This window comes from Phocoena phocoena, chromosome 4 (genome assembly GCF_963924675.1).
Source record: "Phocoena phocoena chromosome 4, mPhoPho1.1, whole genome shotgun sequence".
Taxonomy (NCBI): Eukaryota; Metazoa; Chordata; class Mammalia; order Artiodactyla; family Phocoenidae; genus Phocoena; species Phocoena phocoena.
Window position 1 is genome coordinate 18829960 of NC_089222.1, and position 27735 is coordinate 18857694.

At 38.3% G+C, this 27735-nt stretch overlaps 1 protein-coding gene across 2 annotated transcripts in view; it reads left to right on the forward strand.

The window, feature by feature from the left end:
- The window catches only part of PPP2R3A (protein phosphatase 2 regulatory subunit B''alpha), a 165253-nt gene that overhangs the window by 43587 nt on the left and 93931 nt on the right, over window positions 1-27735 (forward strand). For both annotated transcript variants that reach the window (XM_065876145.1, XM_065876146.1), the window contains exon 4: window positions 891-993. In XM_065876145.1, the coding sequence (XP_065732217.1) occupies window positions 891-993 (103 nt within the window). The remainder of the gene's footprint in view (window positions 1-890; window positions 994-27735) is intronic.

Below are 27735 nucleotides of genomic sequence, written 5' to 3' on the forward strand. Positions count from 1 at the left end.
CACATCAGTGAGAGGCCCGTGTACCGCATAAACAAACAAACAGACAAACAAACAAAAAACTATGTCTTATTTTCTTTGTATTTCAAGTATTCACAAGGCCAGACAGTATCTGGCACACAATTAGCATTCAGTAAATGATTAAGGAAGAAAAGCAAGAAAGGTTGGAAACTAATTGGATGTGGAGAATAAGGAAGAGAAATAAGTTTAAAATGACTTCAAATTTTCAAGCCCAGATAACTTGGAGTGGTACCACCATTAACAAAAATAGACATCCATGATTTTTGAGAGGAAGATTTTAAATTTGGTTTTCGCTATTTTGACTTTGCTGTCAGAGTATAGCATCCAGATGGAAATGTCCAGCAATTAGTTGGATGTGAGGAATTCTTAGAACTTGAAGATTTAATAGGGCCTTCATTTTCTTCTTAAGCCTGGTGCTTCAAAGTCTAATTTCAAAAGCCCCCTACCATGTTAGTCCTGAATATGTCTGCCAACCTGGACAAGCAGAAGTTCATGTCTTACGTGGTATGTAGTGGTCCATCAGATGTGTTCCCTCCTATTGGGCAGCTCTGGAGTTCTGGTTCCAGTTGCCCTGAGCTAACCTGAACAGACATTCTCCTTCAAGTGTATTTTTACATGCATTAGTTCAGTTGACTCTGTGGTCTCAGAAGCATTCTACAAAAATAATGTACCGTCTTGTTGTTGAGCTTTTATTAAGATGGCCCTTTGACAAAATCAAGAGCATGGAAAAATTTCCTTTTTTTAATCACTGAAAAGAGAGCACTTGATTCTTGATCTAAATGGCCTTCAGATCAGACTGAAATTACCAACTATTGATGTTGTAGTCATTGTTCATAGTAGTCAGTCTTCCTAAGCAATTGTTTCTTTTCTAGGTTGCTGAGTAACCATCATGATGATGCCTCTAAGTTTATCTGTCTTCTTGCAAAGCCCAGCTGCAGCTATCTAGAACAGGATGATTTTGTTCCTTTACTTCAGGTAATTTTCATTTCCTTTTAAAAATGGGTTTTATTTTTAGAGTTTCAGAGGCTTTTAAAATTTTTTCAACTGTGAGATATGTCAACTGAGATATACAAATTTAGAGGTCAGATTTCTAGACAAGTTGTTTCCAAGCTTGTTTTAGCAGCAAAATCCTTTTGTTTAGAGAAAATTAACACTGATAATAGTATAAACAGATAATAGTATGAAACAGATAAAACAGGGCTACTCCCACTGAAGCAGAAGAGAGAGGCCTTACTCAGCCTCTCCTCTTGCCCACCCACAGTAGTCACAGAAGCACCTTCTGAAACCAGGCAATTGGCCTAGTTGAGTAGACCTTTGTTAAGGTTAAAGAGAAAGAGATCGCCAACAGAAAGAGCCCACTTGGGGAATATTTATATCCAGGCCTTCTGATGAGAATCAATTGCATGCCAAAACTGGATCTGTTTTTATTATAGCATTCTTCATAGCCTGATACATTACTTGTTAATATTCTTAATTTCATATTTAAATATTACATTTTTCTAAGTAGTTCACAAATTACTTGAAGCTGAGACCTGCCTTTCATTTCTGTTGAATGCACATCATTTTTTTAGTTGTTCTAGTAAATCCTTGTTTACTGTTAGTTAGGATACCTAAAGAAGGGCAGAAAGATGCATTAATGTAGTGCAGGTTTTTTTAAGTTGTATTCGTGGCTACCATGAATTTTTTAATAGATTTTTGTTGAATTGCAACATACATACACAAAAAGACACACTAATCACAGTGCATCAATTAATTTTCACAGTGTGAGCACATCTGTGTAACTAGCACCCAGATGAATAACCAAAAATTACCAGTACTCCCAAAGTTCTTCATGCTCCCTCCCAGTCACTGATGCCCTAGGGGAACCGCTATCCTGACTTCTAACACTGTATGACATAGATTTCTAGTTGCTGGAACAGTTTTACATGTTCAGAAAATGAAGTTTGGTTGTAATTTATTTTGTGTGCAGGGTTTTGAGCTTGTCTTAATTTGCATGGTAGCCTTGATTATCCTTAGACTCATCTGCTACATGTTTTTGTTCCCCTTTAAAAAGTGTTCATGGGAATGAGGATTGTTAATCGTTTCTTACATTTAATCAAGGTCATCATACATAATATCCAATATTATGTGTTCCTATTTATGTTTTGTGAAAGTTCTCCAGCCACCCCTCACCCTCACCAGCTCAATCCATTCGCAGCCGTGCTCTGTCTCCTACAAACTGCATCTTTTTGGCCCCCTTCCCCTAATAGCTTCTGGTTGGGTCTGGCAGATGGATAGCACCGCCAGGAGGTGGGAGGGCAGAAAAGAAAGAAGTTAGCATTTTTTCCCAACTCTTTGCTTCAGCACAGTAATGTATTTCTCTATAATACAGCTTCTGCTGGATGGCCGCTTCTCCACAGTTGTAGTGCCTACTGGGCTCCTGTAGCTCTGTTCCTCCCCTTGCCCTTTGGCCCTAGGGATTGTAACAATATCTTTCTGTTGCTCATCCCCGGTGCCTTCCACTCCCTTGTTTGTTCCCTTAACCTCCCCACGACTCCACACATAATTGCTTCGTGAAAGGTTCATATGGGTGAATTCTTTTTCCTATGGGGACCTACCTTGACTGAGTTTTATCAGAAGCTTTAATAAAAGCTTTGACAGGAATATAAATTAAGCTGTATCAAGAGAATTATGAACAAACAACAAAATTATGAGTTAGTGGACATTTTTACTTCCTTCCCTTAAATGTAAGGAGAAGTTTTATTTTCATATAAGAAGTGGACGTATGGAGTCTTCTGGTAAAAGATGACAGACTGATACATTCTCCTCCCATTCTTTTCCAAACTCCTCCAGTTAAAATATAGATATTTAAAAGGAATAAATCCATGAAAGTTAATGGAATGGCATAGAGGAACAGAGGAAGAAAAAAATCAGTATACAAGATAGGTAGTATTCCTTGAAGATAGAAAGCAGAAGCAGGCTAAGGAGACCACAGCCTGGAACGAGGGGCTGTGTATGGGCTGCAGTGGAGAAGTGAGCTACTCTGTTCCACTCTGCTCATTAGGATCCCAGAGAGGCTGTAAACTTGGAGCTGGCAGAGCTAATGAGAAGTATTAGAAATGGGGAATCATTGAAGGCTGGTATACAGAGCAGTTGACCAGTTGACTCCTTACCTGGTTCCCAAATGTAAAGTGCAGCCTGACAAATTAACAAGCAATAGAGCATGTTAAGACAAATTCCAGTAGAGGAACATCCTAGATAGTGTCTGGCCAGTACTCATCAAAACTGTCAAGATCATCAGAAAGAAGGGAAGTCTGAAAAACTGTCTTAGCCGGAAGGAGCGTAAGGAGGTACAACAGCTAAATGTAATATGAGATCCTAGAGCAGAAAAAAATACATTAGGTAACAACTAAGGAAATGTGAATTAAGTATGGCCTTGAATAATAGTAATAATGATGTATCAATATTGGCTTATTAATTATAGCAAATGCTAATGTAAGATGTTAATAATTAGGGATCTGGGTGCAAAATATGGGAACTTTATACTGTCTTCTCAATTTTTCTGGAAGGCTAAAACTGTTCTAAAAAGGCATTTTTAAAAAATAATTACTATATTCAGGGAGATTATATAAAACAAGAATAGATGCTGACACAAGAAAGAGCTGTTTGAATTTTAAAATGTAAGTGCCAAAATTTTAAATTTCAACATAAGGCCTGGAAACTAAAGTTAAGGATATCTCTGGCACACACAAACTCACAGATGGGGGAGAAAGAGAGAGACAGAAGAGAAGACATAAAGGACCAATTCAAGAATTTCAACATCTAACTAACTGGAATCTGAGGAAGAAAGAAGGGAAAAAATGGAGAGAAGGAAATCATCAAAGAAATAATATAAGAGTCATCAAGGAAATAATACAGGATGGAGAGAATTGGGAAGACTGGAGTGATAGGATGGGTCCAGAGAGCAGGAACCCAGTGGGATTCCTTGGGATTCCTGTTTCCTTTCTTGAGGAAATACAACATGCCTGTGTAACCATCATCTGATCAAAAACAGAATGTGACCCTCCCATCCCAGCCTCTCATGTTCCCTCCAGTTACTGCCCACAGAACCAGAATATACAGAATATAAATCTTCTGGTTGAGAGGAGCCTCTGAGTGCCAAACACAGTGAATAAAAAAAAGATATACATAAACCAGTCCTCTTGAAATTTTAGAAAACCACTGGAATCCCCCAGAGAGAAAAACCAGGTCACCTTAATAAGAATAAGAATCAGGATGGTATTAGATTCTCATTGGCAGCTCTGGGGAAATGGATTTGAATTCAGATTTCTACATCCTGCCAAGCTATCAATCGGATATGAGGTTAGAATAAAGTCATTTAAAAATTCAGAAAGTTTATCTCCTGTTTTCTTAGAGAGTTACGGGAATATATTCTACAGCAAATTAAGTAAAACAAAAAAGAGAAATGCATGAGATACAGGAAAGAGTGGATTCGATCCAGAGAAGCAGTGAAATAAAGTCCCAGGTTGGCAACTGAAGAACAGCCAGTCCAGAATAGAGAAGGTGGAGGATTTCTCTGGAAAGGGAGGTAGAAGGGGATAGTTGTTACATGTGAGAACAGGGAAACTGGAGAGTATGATGAAGATGCAGCATCGTGTATCAACAAGCTAAAGAAAAGCAATTAGAAACTCCTTGAAAAATGAAAAACCTGTGTAAGACAGTCATGTATAAACACGAAGCAAACTGAAATGTGACATGATTATAAACAACTGATGGAGGGTAAGAAAAGGAAGTTCATCTAACCTCAATGCCTGGAACATTCTCCTTTGAATGCCCCCAAGGGACATGATGTTGGACCAATAAGAAATGAAATGCATTCCTTATATGCTGCTTAACTTAGCATTCAACAGTATTTATATAATCAAAATGTCATAAAATATTTTGATGTATAACACCTAAAGTCACTCTATGGATTAACTGTAGAAAATTTTATTATGGTTGCAGAACAGTATTTAAACAACCTGAACAATGTAAAAGTCAAAATATTGCCAACAAAATGTGAAAGAGAAAAAGAAGGAGAAGAGAAAATAAGGGTAGGGGTGCTATAATCATCATCCTATGTAAAAGGAAATTAAGGCACTAAGATGAATGGAGTGAAAATTAAATGTATAAATAGATTATTTGCAGTTTACAAAGATAACCAATACAAGAACTAAAAATCATAACCTCAAATATTGGGTAAGGTGAGTAAAGTGGGACAGTTTAAATGAGCTAAACCCTCATCTTCCCTAGCAAAGAATAATAGATATTGTCTAAAGTTGATAGAGCTATAAAGAAAAGTAATTGTAGGGACTTCACTGGTGGTGCAGTGGTTGAGAACCCACCTGCCAACACAGGGGACACGGGCTTGAGCCCTGGTCCAGGAAGATCCCACATGCTGCGGAGCACCTAAGCCCATGTGCCACAACTACAGAGCCTGTGCTCTAGAGCCCGCGAGCCACAACTACTGAGCCCATGTGCCACAACCACTGAAGCCCACATGCCTAGAGCCTGTGCTCCACAACAAGAGAAGCTACCGCAATGAGAAGCCCACACGCTGCAATGAAGAGTAACCCCCGCTCTCCACAACTAGAGAAAGCCTGAGTGCAGCAATGAAGACCCAGCACAGCCAAAAATAAATAAATTTTTAAAAATAAATTAATTTTAAAAAGTGATGCCTATTAAAAAGAGTAATTGTAACATAGTATTTAATTATACTTAAATAATAATTAAATTTTATGTTTAATTATAGAGTTAAGCAGCAAAAGAAATAAAAATATGAATGATTCAAAAGAAGTGGGGCTAAAGGTGCATGGATGGGGTAGGTTGGTAGAATGGTTCTTCCATCATAAGTTCTTATATACTCCTTGATTTTATACCATGTGTATATGTAATTTCTCTTATTTTTATTATGGATAATTTTGAGCATATACAAATGCAGGCAGAGTGATCTACTGAACCCCCATGTACCCATCACCCACCTCCAATAATGATCAGAAACCAAAGAGACAGAGAATTTAAAAAATAGTAGCACTTTCAGTAAGTTGAAATCTTGGTATGGGGAAAACATTAACAAAATAGACCACCAATTAACTAATTTCATCAAGAAAAAGGAGAAAGAACTAATAGACAAAATAAGAAATGACAAGGAGGAACAGAAGAAATTTTTTAAAAATCATAAAAGACTATTTTGCAGGCCTCAAATTTATTTGGAAATAAATTTGAAAACCTAGCTGAAATGGAAAATTTCCTAGGAAAATACATCTGACCAAAATTGACCCCATTTTATTTATTTATTTATTTTATTTATTTTATTTATCTATTTTTGGCTGTGTTGGGTCCTCGTTGCTGTGCACGGGTCTTCTCCAGTTGAGGTGAGTAGGGGCCACTCCTTGCTGCAGCGTTAGGGCTCCTCATTGCGGTGGCCTCTTCTGTCACAGAGCACGGGCTCTAGGCACACAGGCTTCAGTAGTTGTGGTGCATTGGCTCAGCAGTTGTGGCTCATGGGCTGTAGAGCTCAGGCTCAGTAGTTGTGGCGCACGGGCCCAGCTGCTCCGTGGCATGTAGGATCCTTCCGGACCAGAGCTTGAACCCATGTCCCCTGCATTAGCAGGTGGACTCTCAACCACTGTGCCACCAGGGAAGCCCAACCCCATTTTATTTAGAAAGCTTAACAAAGTAATTTCCTTAGAAGAAGTAGAGATCTTTATTAAGGAACTACCCCACAAAAAGCACCAGGCCCAGGTAGTTTCACAAGGGAATTCTACAAAACCTTCAAAGACCAGATAGTCCTAATGCTTAATAAATTATTCCAGAGAATTGAAAAGGAAGGAAAACTCTATAGCTCCTTCTATAAAACAACTGATACATAAACCAGGTACAGACAGTACAAAAAAGAAAATTGCAAATGAATATAATTCATGATTAATAATAAAAAGTAATAAATAAAATATTAAAAAGATGCATACAACCTGGTGGGATTTATTCCAGGAAGTCAAGATTGCTTCAGTATTAGGATCTTTTTTAATATCACATGTTGTTTCTAAGAAAAAAATTATGATTGTCTCAATAGATGCTGAAATCACTTTGGACAAAATTTAACACCCATTCATTAAAAAATGCTCAAGAAAGGAGATATTTGAGATACTTTCTTAACATGATTATAATATATATATATACCTAGCGCTAAAGCCAGTATAGAAAAACATTAGAGGCATTTCCATTAAGATAGAGACAGGGCAAGGATGTCACAATATCCATTACTGTTCAGCATTGTACTAGAGTAATTATACTGTACAAGAGAAAACAATTAGAGGCATAAGAATGGTTGAAGAAGTAAAGTATTCATAGATGACGTGACAGTAAACCTGGAAACCCAAGAGAATCAGTGATAAAACTCAAAACAATAAAATAATTCAGTAAAATAGTAGGAAATAAAATTAACATATACAATCACCAGATCTTCCATTTCTGACCAAAATGGAGTAACTGGGACTGGATTTGCCTTCCTACCCGAAACAACAAAAACGTCAGGCAAGAAATACAAAATAATGGTTTTCAAGGTGCCAGACATCTGGCAACAAAAGATAGTGATTCCTGAGAAACAGTAAACAAACAAAGTGATCCTTATGATTTCCTTGAGAGAGTTTCCAAGCCACAGTGTGTTGATGGGGACCCTAGGCAGAGTTCAGGGAACTCCCTGAGTTTAGGAGACAGAGCTGAGAATCTAGAAGGACCAAAGCAGCTAGAATTCTTGGGACAGAGCACCAAAGAGGAAAGAAATGCACAGAGAGAAAACTCCAAGGAGCTTCAGAACTCCTCCATGAGTATTCATCAGAGGTACTGATCAGCAGATATATGTGAGGAAAGTAACCAAAGCTGAAGAAAGAGCTACCCCAAATTAGAGGGAACAGTACCCATAAGTCACACAGGGCCAATCAAGACTAATATCTGTCTCTACCAGCCAGACTGGAAAACCTCATAATACATGGCACTTTAGGTAGAGTAGTCATAGGAGTCTTGCCTCAGTAGTGGGGAATAATTAGCCCTAAATTAGATAGCACTCAGTCCTGTCTAACAGATCTGAAAAGCAAAATCTAGAAGGATGAGAGGGTTTTTCAAAGTAACTTAACAGCATCCCAGAACATAAAATATTTATTCTATTCAGAACTTGAGAATAAAAGAATGTAAAAATATCCAGCACTCAAAAAGGTAAAATTCAAAATGGCTGGCAACACCAGGCATGCAAAGAAACAAGAATACAATTGATGATTAGGAGAAAAATCGATCAATTGAAACTGACTCAAAACTGACACAGATGTTAAAATTAGCAGACAAGTATATTAAAACAGATATCAAAAACTGAATACTTTTTTCAAGACCCAAACTGAACTCGTAGAGATGAAAACTAAGGTGTCTGGGGTGGAAAATATACCAGATTAGATTAACAGCAGATTAAACATTGCAAATTAAATGACTAGTGAACTTGAAGACATAGAATAGAAACTATCCAAAATGAGACATAGAGACATAAAAAAAGAAAGAAAAATGAAAAGAGCATCAGTGAGCTGTGGGGCCTAACTTCAAGCAACTTAACATACTTATAAATGGAAGAGAGGATGTTGTTAGATAAAGAATTTGTCAGGTCTTAGTCGCAGTTTCCTAGGACGGAACTTCTAAAGCCTCGGAATTTCCCGAATGATGAGTGTCTTTGTTTTTCATGCCTGAGTTTATACTAATGAGGTGACTCATCGTGGGCCCCTGTATAGTTCCAGGATGAGGGCTTCCCATGCCAGAAAGGCCGACCATGTGATTACAGGTTTGAGACTTTCAGCCAGGTGATATCAGCCTGACCTCCAAAGAGGCAGGGAGCCTGGAGATTGAATTCAGTCGTGTGGCCAGTGATTCAATCAATCATGTCTACATAATGAAACCCAATTAAAAAGTCTGGACACTGAAGCACAATTGAGCTCCCCCTGGTTAACGATACACAGTAATGTGCTAGGAGGGTGATACATCTTGAGGACACAGAAGCTCCACATTTTAGACCTTCCCAGACCTTGCCCTGTGCATCTCTTATTTGGCTGGTCCTCATTTGTATCCTTTATAATAGAATAGTAATCATAATATATTACTGTCCCCAGTTCTGTGGGTCATTTGGGCAAGTTGTTGAACCTCAGAGGATAATGGAAACCCCCAAATTCATGGCCAGTTAGTCAGAAGTATGGGTAGCCTGGGAACCCCAGAGTTATGGCTGGTGTCTGAAGTGAGAGGAGTCTTGTGGGGGACTGTGCCCTTAACCTGTGAAATCTGCACTAACTCTGCATAGTTAGTGCTGAAATTGCATTCCAGGGGGACAGAAAATTATTTGAAGAGATAATGGCCCAGAATTTTCTGTACTTGGTAAAAACTATAAACCCATGAAACTAAGATGCTCAATAAGCCCAAAGCACAAGAAACACAAATCTATACTAGGGCACATCATAATAACGTGGCTCAAAATCAGTAATAAAAAGAAACTTTGAAAAGTAGCCAGAGAAGATAGTCACATTTCATAGAGTGGAACAAAGATAAAGATGACAGCGGATTTCGTGTTGGAAAAGTCCAAGCCAGAAGACAGAGGAGCAACATCTTTAAAGTACTGAAAGGAAAGAACTATCAACCTTGAATATTATACACAGTGAAAATACCGTTCAAAAATGAAGGTGAATTAAGGATTTTTTTGGACATAGAAAAGCTCAAAGAATTCATCACCAACAGAAATGCACTACAAGAGATGTGTTGTGTTTGTTTGTTTTTTATTTGTTTGTTTGTTTTAAAAGTTGTTTAGGCAAGGAAGAAAGTAATACCAGATGGAAATGCAAATCTACACAAAGGAATGAACTCCAGAAGTGGTAACTACATGTATGTGATTTTTTATTATTCACATCTCTTTAGAAGAAAAGTAACTCTTTAAATGAAACTATCAACAATGCATTATGGTGTTTCTAATATATGTTTAAGTACAATTTGACAACAATAGCATAAAGACTGGGAGAAGAGAAATGGAAGTATATTGTTATGGCTTGCATGTAATCCATGAAGTTGTATAACATCTCTTGAAAGTAGATTGTAGTAAACTAAAGATGTATGCTGTAACCTCTGATGCACCTCTAAAATAAGAGTTATAGCTAATAAGCCAAAAAAGGAAATAAAATGAAAGAATCATAAAGAACACTCAGTTAACACAAAAGGAGGCAGAAAAGGAAGAAAAAAAAAGAACAAAGAATGGATGGGACAAATAGCAAGATGATAGATTTAAACCTAACCATATCAGTAGTCACATTACGTATAAATGGTGTGAATACCCCCAAAAGCAAAGATTAGACAAAAAACCAAGACCCAAATATAGTATGTTGCCTGAAAGAAATATAAAGACACAAATAGGTTAAAAGTAAAAGGAGGGAAATATATATACCATGCTAATATTAATCAAAAGAAAGCTCTTACAGAAATGCAAATCAAAACTACAGTGAGGTATCACCTCACACCAGTCAGAATGGCTATTATCAAAAAGTCTACAAGTAACAAACGCTAGAGAGGGTGTGGAGAAAAGGGAACCCTCCTACACTGTTGGTGGGAATGTAGATTGGTGCAGCCACTGTGGAACACAGTATAGAGGTTCCTTAAAAAACTAAAAATAGAGCTACCGTATGATCCAGCAATCCCACTCTTGGGCACATATCCAGACAAGACGAAAACCGTAACTTGAAAAGATACATGCACCCCAGTGTTTGTTGCAGCATTATTTACGATAGCCAAGACATGGAAGCAACCTAAATGTCCATCAGTAGATGAATGGATAAAGATGTATATAATGGAAGCCATAAAAAAGAATGAAATAATGCCATTTGCAGCAACATAGATGGACCTAGAGACTATCACACTAAATGAAGTAGTAAGTCAGACAAAGACAAATATCATATGCTATCACTTATACGTGGAGTCTAAAAAAGTGATACAAATGAACTTATTTACAAAACAGAAACAGACTCATGGACATAGAAAACAAACTTATGGTTACCAAAGGGGGAAAGGAGGTGGGGGTGGGGGGGAGGATAAATTAGGACCTTGGGGTTAACAGATGTACACTACTCTATATAAAATAGATACACAGCAAGGACTTACTATATAGCACAGGGAACTATATTCAGTATCTTCTAATAACCTATAATGGAAAACAATCTGAAAAAGTATATATGTATAAAATAAGTAGCAAGGATATACTGTATAGCACAGAGAATTATTAGCCATTATCTTGTAATAATCTATAGTGTAGTATAATCTGCAAAAATACTGAATCACTATGCTGTACACTTAAAACTAACATAATATTTGTAAATCAACTATACTTCAATAAAAAATTAAATGAAAAAAACTGATTCAAATTTGTAAAATAAATATCTATATTCCAAACGATAAATAAGTAAAATACAGGACTAATCCCATAAGGGACATACAGTTAGTAGACAAACAGTGGGAAAATGTTAATTCTCACTAGATATCAAAGAAATGTAAATGAAAGCAGTCTGAAGATGACAATTTACACATTCTAAAAGAACCCCCCAAAAATGTTTATATCCAGTGATGGTGAAGTTGCCCAGAAATTGACTCATACATTCTTACAGCCATGTTGTTCCCACCCTTTAGCCAGAAATGTTACCACTAAGAACTTAAGAAAGCAACAATTTGGCAAAGGTAGAAAGGTCCCTCCTCATCCTCCTGACTTCTAAATGTTGGAACTCCCATAGCTGAGCCCTTTAACACCTTCTCTTTTCCATCCATATGCACTGTTTGGAGGATCTCACCTATATACCCAGATCTCTCTCCTCATGGATCTCCAGGAAGAAAGCAGACCCCAGCAGAGATTTTCCTGGGGGTGGGGTTTGGGGAATTTTTTAGGCACTTCAAGGGCTCTGAACTCAGTCAGAAGGGGCCGTGAAGACAGGAGGGGCCAGAGAGACCCCTAAAGCAAGCTTCTTCATAATATTACTCCCTTATGTTAATAACCAAATGTCCCAGGCTTTATCTGATGGGGAGTAAGGATGAGGTCCCCAGGAATTCCCTCATTGCAGTAGCCCTTAGCTCTCCTGCAGGCCACCAGATCTCAGCTGCCCTTGACCCCTGCCTCAAGTCTGTGAGAATTATTTTTGTGAGATAGCCCATTCATATTTTGACTTCCTCACTGAAGCCCATGTAGGAGAGCAAAATTTGCCACCCCAAAATGTCTCTTTGGCATGTAGGTTATTTCAGGCTGAACATAAAGCCCAAAAGACACAGGAAAAAACTTTGACCTTCTCCCTAATTGCCTAAAAGAATTTAGATAGAGGGACTGTTCCTGGAACAGAGCTATCAGCAGAGATCTCTGCAAAGAATAATGGGCTAAGTATGGTGGGGGAAACTGGGCAGGGCCTAGAAATCAGAGTCCACTCTGTTCTATTGTCTCTGTGTAGCCCAGCGAACACTTGTTTATCAAACATTTGCTTTTCCATCTTCATGTGAATTGCCTTCCTCCTCTTTGAAGTCCCAAACCACTACCCCCAACATCCACGTGTGTCTTTAGCTGAAGATGGTATTTAAGGTAAAGGCTTTGGCCATTTTGGCTAGTTACTCAGTTTTCCTGGGTCTCTCCCATGTATACACATTTAACTTTTGTTTAATTTTTCTCCTGTTAAAAAAAAAAAACTCTTACAAATAAATGGAAAGACATTCCATGTTCATGGATTGAAAGACTTACTATTTTTAAATACCCATACTATCCAAAGCAATCTATAGATTGATGCAATCTCTATCTAAATCCCAATGGTCCCATTCCCCCATTCCCTGGCAACTACTATTTCTGTTCTCTGCTTCTCTGAGTTTGACTATTTTAGATACCTCATATAAGTGGAATCATGGAGACGTTGTTCATTGGTTATAAAGTTTCAGTTATCCAAGACAAATAAGTTCTAGAGATCTGCTGTACAACATAGCACCTATCATTAACAATACTGTATTGTGCACTTAAAATTTTGTTAGAAGGTAGATCTCATGTTAAGTATTCTTACCAAAAAACAAACAAAAGAAACAAGAAGAGAAGCAGCACAGGGAAAGTGTTGGAGATGAAGTATATGTCTATTACCTTGATTGCACTGATGGTTTCCTAGGTGTATGCATGTGTCCAAACTCATCAAATTGTGTATATTAAATAGGTGCAGTTTCTGTATATCAGTTATACCTCAATAAAGTTGTTTAAAAATACCAATGGTATTTTTTGCAGAAATAGAAAAAACAATTCTAAAATTCATATGGAATTTTTAGGACTTGGAATAGCCAAAACAATCCTGAGAAAGGAGAACAAAGCTGGAAGCCTCACACTTTATGACTTCAAAACTTATTACAAAGATACAGCAATCAAAACAGGATGGTACTGGCATAAACAGAGATATACAGACCAATGGAACAGAATAGAGAACCCAGAAATAAATTCTTGCTTATATGGTCAAATGACCTTCAACATGGGTGCCAAGAATAATAATGGGGAAACAATAGTCCCCAACAAATGGAGCTGGGAAAACTGGATATCCACATGCAAAGGAAAGAAGTTAGAACGTATCTCACACCATATAGAAAAATTAATGCAAAATGGATTAAAGACCTAAACATAAGACCTGAAACTATAAAACTCCTAGAAGAAGACATAGAGGAAACTTCACGATATTAGATTTGACCATGACTTTATGGATATGACACCAAAAGCACAGGCAACAAAAGCAAAAATAGACAAATGGGATTATATTAAACTTTAAGCCTTCACAGAAAAGAAACAGCACAGTGAAAGGCAACCTACAGAATGGAAAAATATTTGCAAACGTATCTGATTAGGTTACTATCCAGACTATATAAAGAACTCCTGTGACTCAATAACAACAACAACAAACAACCTGAATTTAAAATGGGCAAAGGACTTGAGTAGGTATTTCTCTAAAGAAAATAAAACGTCTGATAAGAATATGAAAAGATGTTCAACATCATTAAATAAGTAGGGAATGCAAAGCAAAACCACAATGAGATACCACCTCACACCCATTAGGATGGTTACTTTTTTTTTTTTTTTTTTTTAAAGCATTGGTAAGGATGTGGAGAAATTGGAATACTGGTAGGAATGTAAAATGGTACAGCCACTATGGAAAGTAATATGGAAGTTCCATATGATCAGCAATACTACTCCTGGGTGTACATCCAAAAGAATTGAAAACAGAATCTCAAAGAGATATTTGTACACCCACGTTGATAGCAGCATTATTCACAATAGCCAAGAGGTGGAAGTAACATAAATGTCCATCAGTGGATGAATGGATAAAGAAAATGTGGTATATACATGGAATGGAATATTGTTCACCTTTTTAAAAAGGGAAATTCTGTCACATGCAGCAACATAGATAAACATTGAGAACATTATGCTAAGGGAAATAAGCCAGTCACAAAAAGACGTATACTGCATGACTCCACTTATATGAGGTATCTAAAGTGGTCAAATTCATACAGGTAGAAAGAAGAATGGTGGGTGCCAGTGGCTGAGGGAGGGTGAGGTAAGGATTCATTGTGTGATGAGTGTAGTTTTAGTCATCCGGGATTGAGTGGGTGGGGAGTGGGGGGAATCTGGAGATCTGTTGCCCAACAATGTGCAAGTGGTTGACAGTATTGTACTATATGCTTGGAAATTGTTGGGAGGATGAATCTTATGTATTTTTTTTGCCACAAAAAGAAAAGAAAAGGCAGGGTGGCTATATTAATGTCAGACAAAGTAGTTTTTAGAGAAAATAATGTTGCTAGGGAATGATAAAGGGATCAATTTGTCAAGAGGATATAACAATTCTAAATGTTTACACACCTAATAACAGACCTTCAAAATGCATGAATCAATATCTGATAGAACTGCAAGGATAAATCCACACTTATAGTGGTAGATTTCCACGTGCTGCTCTGAATAATGAATAGAACAAGTAGAGAGAAAATCAATAAGAATATAGAACACTTAAACAAAACTATCAACCAACCTGACCTAATTGACATTTGTATTACACTTCACCCAACAACAGCAGAATACACATTCCTTTATTTTTTCTCTGAAATCTTGATATATTTGATTATATTTTTCCCCACATGTTATCTTTTCTACTTTATATTGAAAACCAGAAAGGATATTAGGAATCTGAGTAAGAAGGTATGGGTTCACACATACCTTTGTCATACAGTATACACATTCCTTTAACATGTACACAGAATATTTACCAAAATAGACCATATTCTGGGCCATAGAACAAATCTCAACAAATTTTAAATATTCAGCTCACAAAATATATTCTCTGACCATAATGGAATTAAATTAGAAATAATAAAAGATCTGTGAAAAATTCCTAAATATTTGATAACTAAATAACCTATGGGTCAGAGAAGAAGAAATCAAAAGGAAAATTAGGAAGTATTTTGAAATGAATGAAAATGAAAATACAACATATCAAAATTTATGGGATTCTGCTAAAGCTGTATTTATTTTTTTACTTCCTATTGTACTTTTTTTAATTTAAAAATTTTTTTATACAGCAAGTTCTTCTTAATTATTTTATACATATTACTGTATATATGTCAATCCCAATCTCCCAATTCATCCCACTCACCCACCCCCATGCTTTCCCCCCTTGGTGTCCATACATCTGTTCTCTACATCTGTGTCTCTATTTCTGCCTTGCAAACCAGTTCAACTGTACCATTTTTCTAGATTTCACATATATGCGTTAATATACGATATTTGTTTTTCTCTTTCTGACTTACTTCACTCTGTATGACAGTCTCTAGGTCCATCCACATCTCTACAAATGACCCAATTTTGTTCCTTTTTATGGCTGAGTAATATTCCATTGTATATATGTACCACATCTTCTTTATCCTTTTGTCTGTCGATGGGCATTTGGGTTGCTTCCATGACCTGGCTATTGTAAATAGTGCTGCAGTGAACACTGGGGTGCATGTGTCTTTTTGAATTATGGTTTTCTCTGGGTATATGCCCAGTAGTGGGATTGCTGGGTCATATGGTAGCTCTATTTTTAGTTTTTTAAGGCACCTCTATACTGTGTTCCACAGTGGCTGTATCAATTTTACATTCCACCAGCAGTGCAAGAGGGTTCCCTTTTCTCCACACCCTCTCCAGCATTTGTTGTTTGTAGATTTTCTGATGATGCCCATTCTAACTTGTGTGAGGTGATACCTCAGTGTAGTTTTGATTTACATTTCTCTAATAATTAGTGATGAGCAGCTTTGCATGTGCCTCTTGGCCATCTGTATGTCTTCTTTGGAGAAATGTCTATTTAGGTCTTCTGCCCATTTTTGAATTGGGTTGTTTGTTTTTTTAATATTGAGGTGCATGAGCTGTTTATATATTTTGGAGATTGATCCTTTGTCTCTTGATTCATTTGCAAATATTTTCTCCCATTCTCAGGGCTGTCTTTTCATCTTGTTTACAGTTTCCTTTGCTGTGCAAAAGCTTTTAGGTTTCATTAGGTCCCATTTATTTATTTTTTTTTTTATTTCCATTACTCTACAAGGTGGGTCAAAAAAGATCTGGCTGTGATTTATGTCAGAATGTTCTTCCTATGTTTTCCTCTGAGCGTTTTATGGTGTCCAGTCTTACATTTAGGTCTCTAACCCATTTTCAGTTTCTTTTTGTGTATGGTGTTAGGGAGTGTTCTAATTTCATTCTTTTACATGTAGCTATCCAGTTTTCCCAGCACCACTTATTGAAGAGACTGTCTTTTCTCCAAGGCAAGGTATCCTTGCCTCCTTTGTCATACATTAGTTGACCATAGGTGCATGGGTTTATCTCTGGGCTTTCTATGCTGTTCCATTGATCTATTTTTCTGTTTTTGTGCCAGTACCATATTGTCTTGATTACTGTAGCTTTGTAGTGTAGTCTGAAGCCAGGGAGTCGGATTCCTCCAGCTCCATTTTTTGCCCTCAAGATTGCTTTGGCTATTCAGGTTTTTTTGTCTCCATACAAATTTAAAGATTTTTTGTTCTAGTTCTGTAAAAAAATGTCATTGGTAATTTGATAGGGATTGCATTGAATCTGTAGATTGCTTTGGGTAGTATAATCATTTTCACAGTTTTGATTCTTCCAATCCAGGAACATGGTATATCTCTCCATCTGTCTGTGTCATCTTTGATTTCTTTCATCAGTGTCTTATAGTTTTCTGAGTACAGGTTTTTTATCTCCTTAGGGAGGTTCATTCCTAGGTATTTTATTCTTTTTGTTGCAATAGTGAATGGGATTGTTTCCTTAATTTCTCTTTCTGATCTTTCAATGTTAGTATATAGGAATGCAAGAGGTTTCTGTGCGTTCATTATGTATCCTGCAACTTCACCAAATTATGTATCCTGCAACTTCACCAAATTCACTGATTAACTCTAGTAGTTTTCTGGTGGCATCTTTAGGTTGTCTATGTATAGTATCTTATCGGCATGATAGTTTTACTATCATGGGAAACAGTGACAGTTTTACTTTTTCTTTTCCAATTTGTATTCCTTTTATTTCTTTTTCTTCTCTGATTGGTGTGGCTAGGACTTCCAAAACTATGTTGAATAATAGTGGTGAGAGTGGATATCCTTGTCTTGTTCCTGATCTTAGAGGAAATGCTTTCAGTTTTTCACCATTGAGAATGATGTTTGCTGAGAGTTTGTCATGTATGGCCTTTATCATGTTGAGGTAGGTTCCCTCTTATGCCCACTTTCTGGAAAGTTTTTATCATAAATCGGTGTTAAATTTTGTCAAAAGCTTTTTCTGGATCTATTGAGATGATCATATGGTTTTTATTCTTCAGTTTGTTAATATGACGTATCACATAGATTGACTGGCATATATTGAAGAATCGTTGCATCCCTGGGATAAATCCCACTTGATCATGGTGTATGATCCTTTTAGTGTGTTGTTGGATTCTGTTTGCTAGTATTTTGTTGAGGATTTTTGCATCTATATTCATCAGTGATATTGGTCTGTAATTTTCTTTTTTTGTAGTATCTTTGTCTGGTTTTGGTATCAGGGTGATGGTGGCCTCGTAGAATGAGTTTGGGAGTGTTGCTTCCTCTGCAGTTTTTTGGAAGAGTTTGAGTAGGATGGGTGTTAACTCTTCTCTAAATGTTTGGTAGAATTCACCTATGAAGCCATCTAGTCCTGGACTTTTGTTTGTTGGAAGATTTTTAATCACAGTTTCAATTTCATTACTTGTGATTAGTCTGTTCATATTTTCTATTTCTTCCTGGTTCAGTCTGGGAAGGTTATATACCTTTCTAAGAATTTGTCCATTTCTTCCAGGTGGTCCATTTTATTGGCATAGAGTTGCTTGTAGCAGTCTCTTATGAGGCTTTGTATTTCTGCAGTGTCCATTGTAACTTCTCCTATTTCATTTCTAATTTTATTGATTTTAGTCCTCTCCCTCTTTTTCTTGATGAGTCTGGCTAATGTTTTATCAATTTTGTTTATCTTCTCAAAGAACCAGCTTTTAGTTTTATTGATCTTTGCTATTGTTTTCTTTGTTTTTATTTCATTTATTTATGCTCTGAACTTTATGATTTCTCTCCTTCTGCTAATTTTGGGTTTTGTTTGTTCTTCTTTCTCTTGTTCCTTTAGGTGTAAGGTTAGTTTATTTGAGATTTTTATTGTTTCTTGAGGTAGGATTGTATTGCTATAACCTTCCCTCTTAGAACTGCTTTTGCTGCATCCCATAGGTTTTGGATCGTCATGTTTTTGTTATCATTTGTCTCTAGGTTTTTATTGATTTCCTCTTTGATTTCTTCAGTGATCTCTTGGTTATTTAGTAACATATTGTTTGGCCTCCGTGTGTTAGTGTTTTTTACGTTTTTCTCCCCTGTAATTTTTGTATGTTTCTTTTTTTTTTTCTTTTTGCGGTACACGGGCCTCTCACTGTTGTGGCCTCTCCAGCTGCGGAGCACAGGCTCCAGACACGCAGGCTTGGCGGCCATGGCTCACGGGCCCAGCTGCTCCGCAGCATGTGGGATCTTCCCGGACCAGGGCATGAACCCGTGTTCCCTGCATCGGCAGGTGGACTCTCAACCACTGCGCCACCAGGGAAGCCCTCCCCTGTAATTTATTTCTAATCTCATGACATTGTGGTCAGAAAAGATGCTTGATATGATTTCAGTTTCCTTAAATTAATCGAGGCTTGATTTTTGACCCAAGATGTGATCTATCCTGGAGAATGTTCCATGTGCACTTGAGAAGAAAGTGTAATCTGCTGTTTTCTTATGGAATATCCTACAAATATCAATTAAACCTATCTGGTCTATTTTTTCATTTAAACTTATGTTTCCTTATTAATTTTCTGTCTGGATGATCCGTCCATTGGTGTAAGTGAGTTGTTAAAGTCCCCCACTATTATTGTGTTACTGTCGATTTCCTCTTTTATAGCTGTTAGCATTTGCCTTATGTATTGAGGTGCTCCTTTGTTGGGTGCGTAAATATTTATAATTGTTATATCTTCTTTTTGGATTGATCCCTTGATCATTATGTAGTGTCCTTCCTTGTCTTTTGTAACATTCTTTATTTTAAAGTCTATTTTATCTGATATGAGTATTGCTACTCCAGCTTTCTTTTGATTTCCATTTGCATGGAATATCTTTTTCCATCCCTTCACTTTCTGTCTGTATGTGTCCCTAGGTCTGAAGTGGGTCTCTTGTAGACAGCATGTATATGGATTTGTTTTTGTATCCATTAAGCGAGCCTTTGTCTTTTGGTTGGAGCATTTAATCCATTCACATTTAAGGTAATTATTGATATGTATATTCCTGTTACCATTTTCTTAATTGTTTTGGGTTTATTTTTGTAGGTCTTTTTCTTCTCTTGTGTTTCTCACTTAGAGAAGTTCCTTTAGCATTTCTTGTAGAGCTGGTTTGGTGGTGCTGAATTCTCTTAGCTTTTGCTTGTCTGTAAAGCTTTTGATTCCTCTGTCAAATCTGAATGAGATCCTTGCCAGCTAGAGTAATCTTGGTTGTAGTTTCTTCCCTTTCATCGTTTTAAATATATGGTGCCACTCCCTTCTGGCTTGTAGAGTTTCTGCTGAGAAATCAGCTGTTAACCTTATGGGAGTTCCCTTGTGTGTTATTTTTCCCTTATTGCTTTTAATAATTTTTGTTTGTCTTTAATTTTTGTCAATTTTATTACTATGTGTCTTGGCGTGTTTCTCCTTGGGTTTATCCTACCTGGGACTCTCCGCACTCCCTGGACTTGGGTGGCTATTTCCTTTCCCATGTTATGGAAGTTTTCGACTATAATCTCTTCAAATATTTTCTCTAGTCCTTTCTCTCTTCTCCTTCTGGGACCCCTATAATGCAAATGTTGTTGCATTTAATGTTGTCCCAGAGGTCTCTTAGGCTGTCTTCATTTCTTTTCATTCTTTATTCTGTTCCGCAACAGTGAATTCCACCATTCTGTCTTCCAGGTCACTTATCTGTTCTTCTGCCTCAGTTATTCTGTTATTGATTCCTTCTAGTGTATTTTTTATTTCAGTTATTGTATTGTTCATCTCTGTTTGTTTGTTCTTTAATTCTTCTAGGTATTTGTTAAACATTTCTTGCATCTTCTCAATCTTTGCCTCCATTCTTTTTCTGAGGTCCTGGATCATCTTCATTATCATTATTCTGAATTCTTTTTCTGGAAGGTTGTGTATCTCCACTTCTTTTAGTTGTTTTTCTGGGGTTTTATCTGGTACATAGTCCTCTGCCTTTTCATTTTGTCTATCTTTCTGTGAATGTGGTTTTCGTTCCACAGGCTGCAGGATTGTAGTTCTTCTTGCTTCTGCCGTGTGCCTTCTGGTGGATGAGGCTATCTAAGAGGCTTATGCAAGCTTCCTGATGGGAGTGACTGGTGTTGGGTAGAGCTGGGTGTTGCTCTAGTGGGCAGAGCTCAGTAAAACTTTAATCTGCTTGTCTGCTGATGGGTAGGGCTGAGTTTTCTCCCTGTTGGTTGTTTGGCCTGAGGCAGCCCAGCACTGGAGGCTACAGCCTCTTTGGTGGGGCTAATGGCAGACTCCTGGAGGGCTCATGCCAAGGAGTACTCCCCGGAACTTCTGCTGCCAGTGTCCTTGTCCCTGTGGTGAGCCACAGCCACACCCCCTCCTCTGCGAGAGATCCTCCAACACTAGCAGGTAGGTCTGATTCCGTCTCCTATGGAGTCACTGCTCCTTCCCCCTGGATCCTGATGTGCATACTACTTTGTGTGTGCCCTCCAAGAGTGGAGTGTTTCCCCCAGTCCTGTCAAAGTCCTGGAATCAAATCCATCTAGGCTGAGAAGTCTGATTCTCTGGGAATTCCTCCTCCCGTTGCCTGACCCCCAGGTTGGGAAGCCTGACGTGCGGCTCAGAACCTTCACTCCAGTGGGTGGACTTCTGTGGTATAATTGTTCTCCAGTTTGTGAGTCACCCACCCAGCAGTTATGGGATTTGATTTTATTGTGATTGTGCCCCTCCTACTGTCTTCACTGTGGCTTCTCCTTGTCTTTGGATGTGGGATATCTTTTTTGGTGAGTTCCAGTGTCTTCCTCTGGATGATTGTTCAGCAGTTAGTTGTGATTCCGGCACTCTGGCAAGAGGGAGTGAGTGCACATCCTTCTACTCCGCCATCTTGAGCCAATCACTTTAAAGCTGTATTTAATAAGTGAGTTTAGCAAGGTTACAGTTACATTATCAATGTACAAAACTCAATTTTCTTTCTATATGCTAGCAACAAATAATTGGAAATTGAAATCTTTTAAATACCGTTTATAATACTACCCCAAAATATCAAATACTAGAGGCAGATCTGACAGTAGATGTGCAAAACATGTGTACTGAAAACAGTAAACATTGCTGAGAGAAATTAAGATTTATATAAATGGAGAGATTGTCTTCTTTATTGATGGGAAGACTTGATATTATTAAGATGTCAGTTTTACCTTAGATTTGACTCTTAGAACCATAGTAATGTTTTACATACTCTCCCTGCAATAAATAATAATCAACCAAGACCTGTAGGCAAGAAACCCAAAATAGAATATAAACAGTAACAAATGAACTGAACTGTATTACAAATGGACAGCACAACCACATTAAAGAGGATAAAGGAAGATAAGGAAAGAGCTAACCTAAGTAACCTTGGAAAGAATATTTTAACTGGAGACTCTTAAGACTAAAGACAAAAGGTACTGTACACAAATACTGTAGCCTACTTAGTAAATTACTTTCTCAATGGGGTAGGTGTTGGCAAGTCTGTTAAAGTTACAAAGGAAAGGGGGAAGTCATGAATGAGCCTTGTGGTATTGAATTGAAATCAGTTATCTGTATGATTACATAGTTTTTAATATACACAGATAGAAAGAGAAAGAAATATATGTGTACATACGGACTGATATACACACATATATATATTCCTAGTTCTGTCTGCCAAGAGGGTCCACTAGCAATGACACCCTAGTAGTAACAAGCAGCCCCCAGATGTGGTTTCTCAATACCATTCTGCAGTAAAAGGAATCAGGGCTGCTTGGAGAAAAGGTTGATTCTAGGGCTGGAGCATGGAAAATATAAGATGAGACTGGACCATCTTGTGATACCAAAAAATACAGAAGTGCTTACAAAAGGGTGGGACATGTCAAGAGGACACAGGAGCCAATTTAAAAGAGTTCCCAGTGACCAAAGCTAGCTCATAAATTGAACAAATAAGTACGCCGGAGAGAAAGGACAGCTCTTCCTTATAGAAGGAAGGGGGAGACTTAGGTAGGGGGAGACCTTCAAGATGGCAGAAGACTAAGACGTGGAGATCACTTTTCTCCCCACAAATACATCAGAAATACATCTACATGTGGAACAACTCCTACAGAACACCTACTGAGTGCTGGCAGAAGACCTCAGACCTCCCAAAAGGCAAGAAACTCCCCACGTACCTGGGTAGGGCAAAAGAAAAAACAGAGACGAAAGAATAGGGATGGGACCTGCACCAGTGGGAGGGAGCTGTGAAGGAGGAAAAGTTTCCACACACTAGGAAGCTCCTTCACTTGTGGAGACGGGGGATGGGTAGGGGGGAAGCTTTGGAGCCACAGAGGAGAGTGCAGCAACGGGGGTGCAGAGGGCAAAGCAGAGAGATTCCCACACAGAAGATTGCTGCCGACCAGCACTTACCAGCCTGAGAGGCTTGCCTGCTTACCCACTGGGACGGGTTAGGGCTGGGAGCTGAGGTTTGGGCTTGGGAGGTCAGATCCCAGGGAGAGGACTGGGGTTGCCTGTATGAACACAGCCTGAGAGGGCTAGTGTGCCACAGCTAGCCAGGAGGAGGTCCGGGAAAAAGTCTGGAACTGCCTAAGAGGCAAGAGACCATTGTTTCGGGGTGCATGAGGAGAGGGGATTCAGAGCACCACCCAGATGAGTGCCAGAGACAGGTGCAAGCTGCATCCATCAGCACAGACACCAGATACGGCATGAGACACTAGGGCTGCTGCTGCAGCCACTAAGAAGCCTGTGTGCGAGCACAGGTCACTCTCCACACCTCCCCTTCCAGGGAGCCTGTGCAGCCCACCACGGCCAGGGTCCCGGGATCCAGGGACACCTACCCCGGGAGAACGCATGGCACGCCTCAGGCTGTTGCAATGTCATTCTGGCCTCTGTTGCGGCAGGCTTACCCCGCATTTCGTACCCCTCCCTCCCCCCGGCCTGAGTGAGCCAGAGTCCCCTAATCAGCTGCTACTTTTAACCCTATCCTGTCTGGGCAGGAACAGACGCCCTCAGGTGACCTACACACAGAGGTGGGGCAAATTCAAAGCTGAACCCCAGGAGCTGTGTGAACAAAGAAGAGAAAGGGAAGTTTCTCCCAGCAGCCTCAGGAGCAGTGGATTAAATCTCCACAATCAACTTGATGTACCCTGCATCTGTGGAATACCTGAATAGACAACGAATCATCCCAAAATTGAGGTGGTGGACATTGGGAGCAATGATATATTTTTTTTTTTCCTTTTTCTCTTATTGTGAGTGTGTATGTGTATGCTTCTTTGTGTGATTTTGTCTGTATAGCTTTGCTTTTACGATTTGTCCTAGGGTTCTGTCTGTCCGTTTTATTTATTTTTTTTACTATAATTTTTAGCGTTTGTTATCATTCGTGGATTTGTTTTTTGGTTTGGTTGCTCTCTTCTTTCATTCCTTTTTCTTTTTTTCATTTCTTTTTCTTTTTTTTTTTTTTTTTTTTTGCGGTTTGTGGGTCTCTCACTGTTGTGGCCTCTCCCATTGCGGAGCACAGGCTCCAGATGTGCAGGCTCAGTGGCCATGTCTCACGGGCCCAGCCGCTCCGCGACATGTGGGATCTTCCCAGACCGGGGCACTAACCTGTGTCCCCTGCATCGGCAGGTGGACTCTCAACCACTGCGCCACCAAGGAAGCCCTATTTTTCATTTTTTTATTTTTAATAATTTTTTTTAATAACTTTATTGTATTTCTCTTTTTTCTCTTTCTTTCTTTCTTTTTTTCTCCCTTTTCTTCTGAGCCGTGTGTCTGACAGGGTCTTGGTGCTCTGGCCAGGTGTCAGGCCTGTGCCTCTGAGGTGGCAGAGCCAAGTTCAGGACACTGGTCCACCAGAGACCTCCCAGCTCCACATAACATCAAATGGCGAAAGCTCGCCCAGAAATCTCCATCTCAACGCTAAGACCCAGCTCCACTCAACGACCAGCAAGCTACAGTGCTGGACACCCTATGCCAAACAACTAGCAAGACAGGAACACAACCCCAACCATTAGCATAGAGGCTGCCTAAAATCATAATAAGGTTACAGACACGCCAAAACACACCACCGGATGCGGACCTGCCTACCAGAAAGACAAAATCCAGCCTCATCCAGCAGAACACAGGCACTGGTACCCTCCACCAGGAAGCCTACACAGCCCACTGAACCACCCTTAGCCACTGTGGGCAGACACCAAAAACAACAGGAACTACGAACCTTCAGCCTGTGAAAAGGAGACCCCTAACACAGTGAGTTAAACAAAATGAGAAGGCAGCAAAACACACAGCAGATGAAGGAGCAAGGTAAAAACCCACCAGACCTACCAAATGAAGAAGAAATAGGCAGTCTACCTGAAAAAGGATTCAGAGTAATGATAGTAAACATGATCCAAAATCTTGGAAATAGAATGGAGAAAATACAAGAAACGTTTAACAAGGACCTAGAAGAACTAAAGAGTAAAGAAACAATGATGAACAATACAGTAAATGAAATATAAATTCTCTAGAATGAATCAATAGCAGAATAACTGAGGCAGAAAAATGGATACGTGACCTGGAAGATAAAATAGTGGAAATAACTACTGCAGAGCAGAATAAAGAAAAAATAATGCAAAGAATTGAGGACAGTCTTAGAGACCTTTGGGACAACATTAAACGCACCAACATTCGAATTATAGGGGTCCCAGAAGAAGAAGAGAAGAAAAAGAGAAAAGGACTGAGAAAATATTAGGAGAGATTATAGTTGAAAGCTTCCCTAATATGGGAAAGGAAATAGTTAATCAAGTCCAGGAAGCACAGAGTGTCCCATACAGGATAAATCCAAGGAGAAACACGCCAAGACACATATTAATCAGACTATCAAAAATTAAATGCAAAGAAAAAATATTAAAAGCAGCAACGGAAAAACAACAAATAACATAAAAGGGAATCCCAATAAGCTTAACAGCTGTTCTTTCAGCAGAAACCCTGCAAGCCAGCAGGGGGTGGCAGGACATAGTTAAAGTGATGAAGGAGAAAAACCTACAAGCAAGATTACTCTACCCAACAAGGATCTCATTCAGATTCGATGGAGAAATTAAAACCTTTACAGACAAGCAGAAGTTAAGAGATTTCAGCAGCACCAAACAGCTTTACAACAAATGCTAAAGGAACTTCTCCAGGCAGGAAACACAAGAGAAGGAAAAGACACACAATAACAAACCCAAAACAATTAAGAAAATGGTAATAGAAACATACATATTGATAGTTACCTTAAATGTAAATGGATTAAATGCTCCCACCAAAACACATAGACTGGCTGAATGGGTACAAAAACAAGACCCATATACATGCTGTCTACAAGAGACCCACTTCAGACCTAGGGACACATACAAACTGAGAGTGAGGGGATGGAAAAGATATTCCATGCAAATGGAAATCAAAAGAAAGCTGGAGTAGCAATACTCATATCAGATAAAATAGACTTTAAAATAAAGAATGTTACAAAAGACAAGGAAGGACACTAAATAATGATCAAGGGATCAATCCAAGAAGAAGATATAACAATTATAAATATATATGCACCCAGCATAGGAGCACCTCGATACATAAGGCAACTGTTAATAGCTATAAAAGAGAAAATCAACAGTAACACAATAATAGTGGGGGACTTTACCACCTCATTTACACCAATGGAGAGATCATCCAAACAGAAAAAAAATAAGGAAACATAAGCTTTAAATGACACATTAAACAAGATAGACTTAATTTATATTTATAGGACATTCCATCAGAAAACAGCAGATTACACTTTCTTCTCAAATGCACACGGAACATTCTCCAGGATAGATCACATCTTGGGGCACAAAACAAGCCTCAGTAAATTTAAGAAAATTGAAATCATATCAAGCATCTTTTCCGACCACAACGCCATGAGATTAGAAATCAGTTAAAGGGAAAACAAACACAAACACATGGAGGCTAAACAATATGTTACAAAATAACCAAGAGAACACTGTAGAAATCAAAGGAAATCAAAAAAAAATCTAAAGACAAATGACAACAAACACACAATGATCCAAAACCTATGGGATGCAGTAAAAGCAGTTCTAAGAGGGAAGTTTATAGCAATACAAGCCTACCTCAAGAAACAATAAAAATCTCAAATAAATGAACCTTACACCGAAAGGAACAAGAGAAAGAAGAACAGACAAAACCCAAATTAGTAGAAGGAAAGAAAACATAAAGTTCTGAGGAGAAATATATGAAATAGCAATAACAAAATTAATAAAATAATAACAAAAATTAATAAAACTAAAAGCTGGTTCTTTGTGAAGATAAAGAAAATTGATAAACCATTAGCCAGACTCATCAAGAAAGAGAGGGAGAGGACTCAAATCAATAAAATTAGAAATGAAGTAGGAGAAGTTACAATGGACACTGCAGGAATACAAAGCCTCATAAGAGACTACTACAAGCAACTCTATGCCAATAAAATGAACAACCTGGAAAAATGGACAAATTCTTAGAAAGGCACAACCTGTGGAGACTGAACCAGGAAGAAACAGAAAATATAAACAGTCCAATCACAAGCACTGAAATTGAGACTGTGATTAAAAATCTTCCAACAAACAAAAGCCCAGGACCAATTGCCTTCACAGGTGAATTCTTTCAGACATTTAGAGATGAACTAACACCTATTCTTCTCAAACTCTTCCAAAATATAGCAGAGGTAGGAACACTCCCCAACTCATTCTATGAGGCCACCATCGCCCTGATACCAAAACCAGACAGAGATGTCACAAAGAAAGAAAACTACAGGCCAATATCACTGATGAACACAGATGCAAAAATCCTCAACAAAATACTATGAAAGAGAATCCAACAGCACATTAAA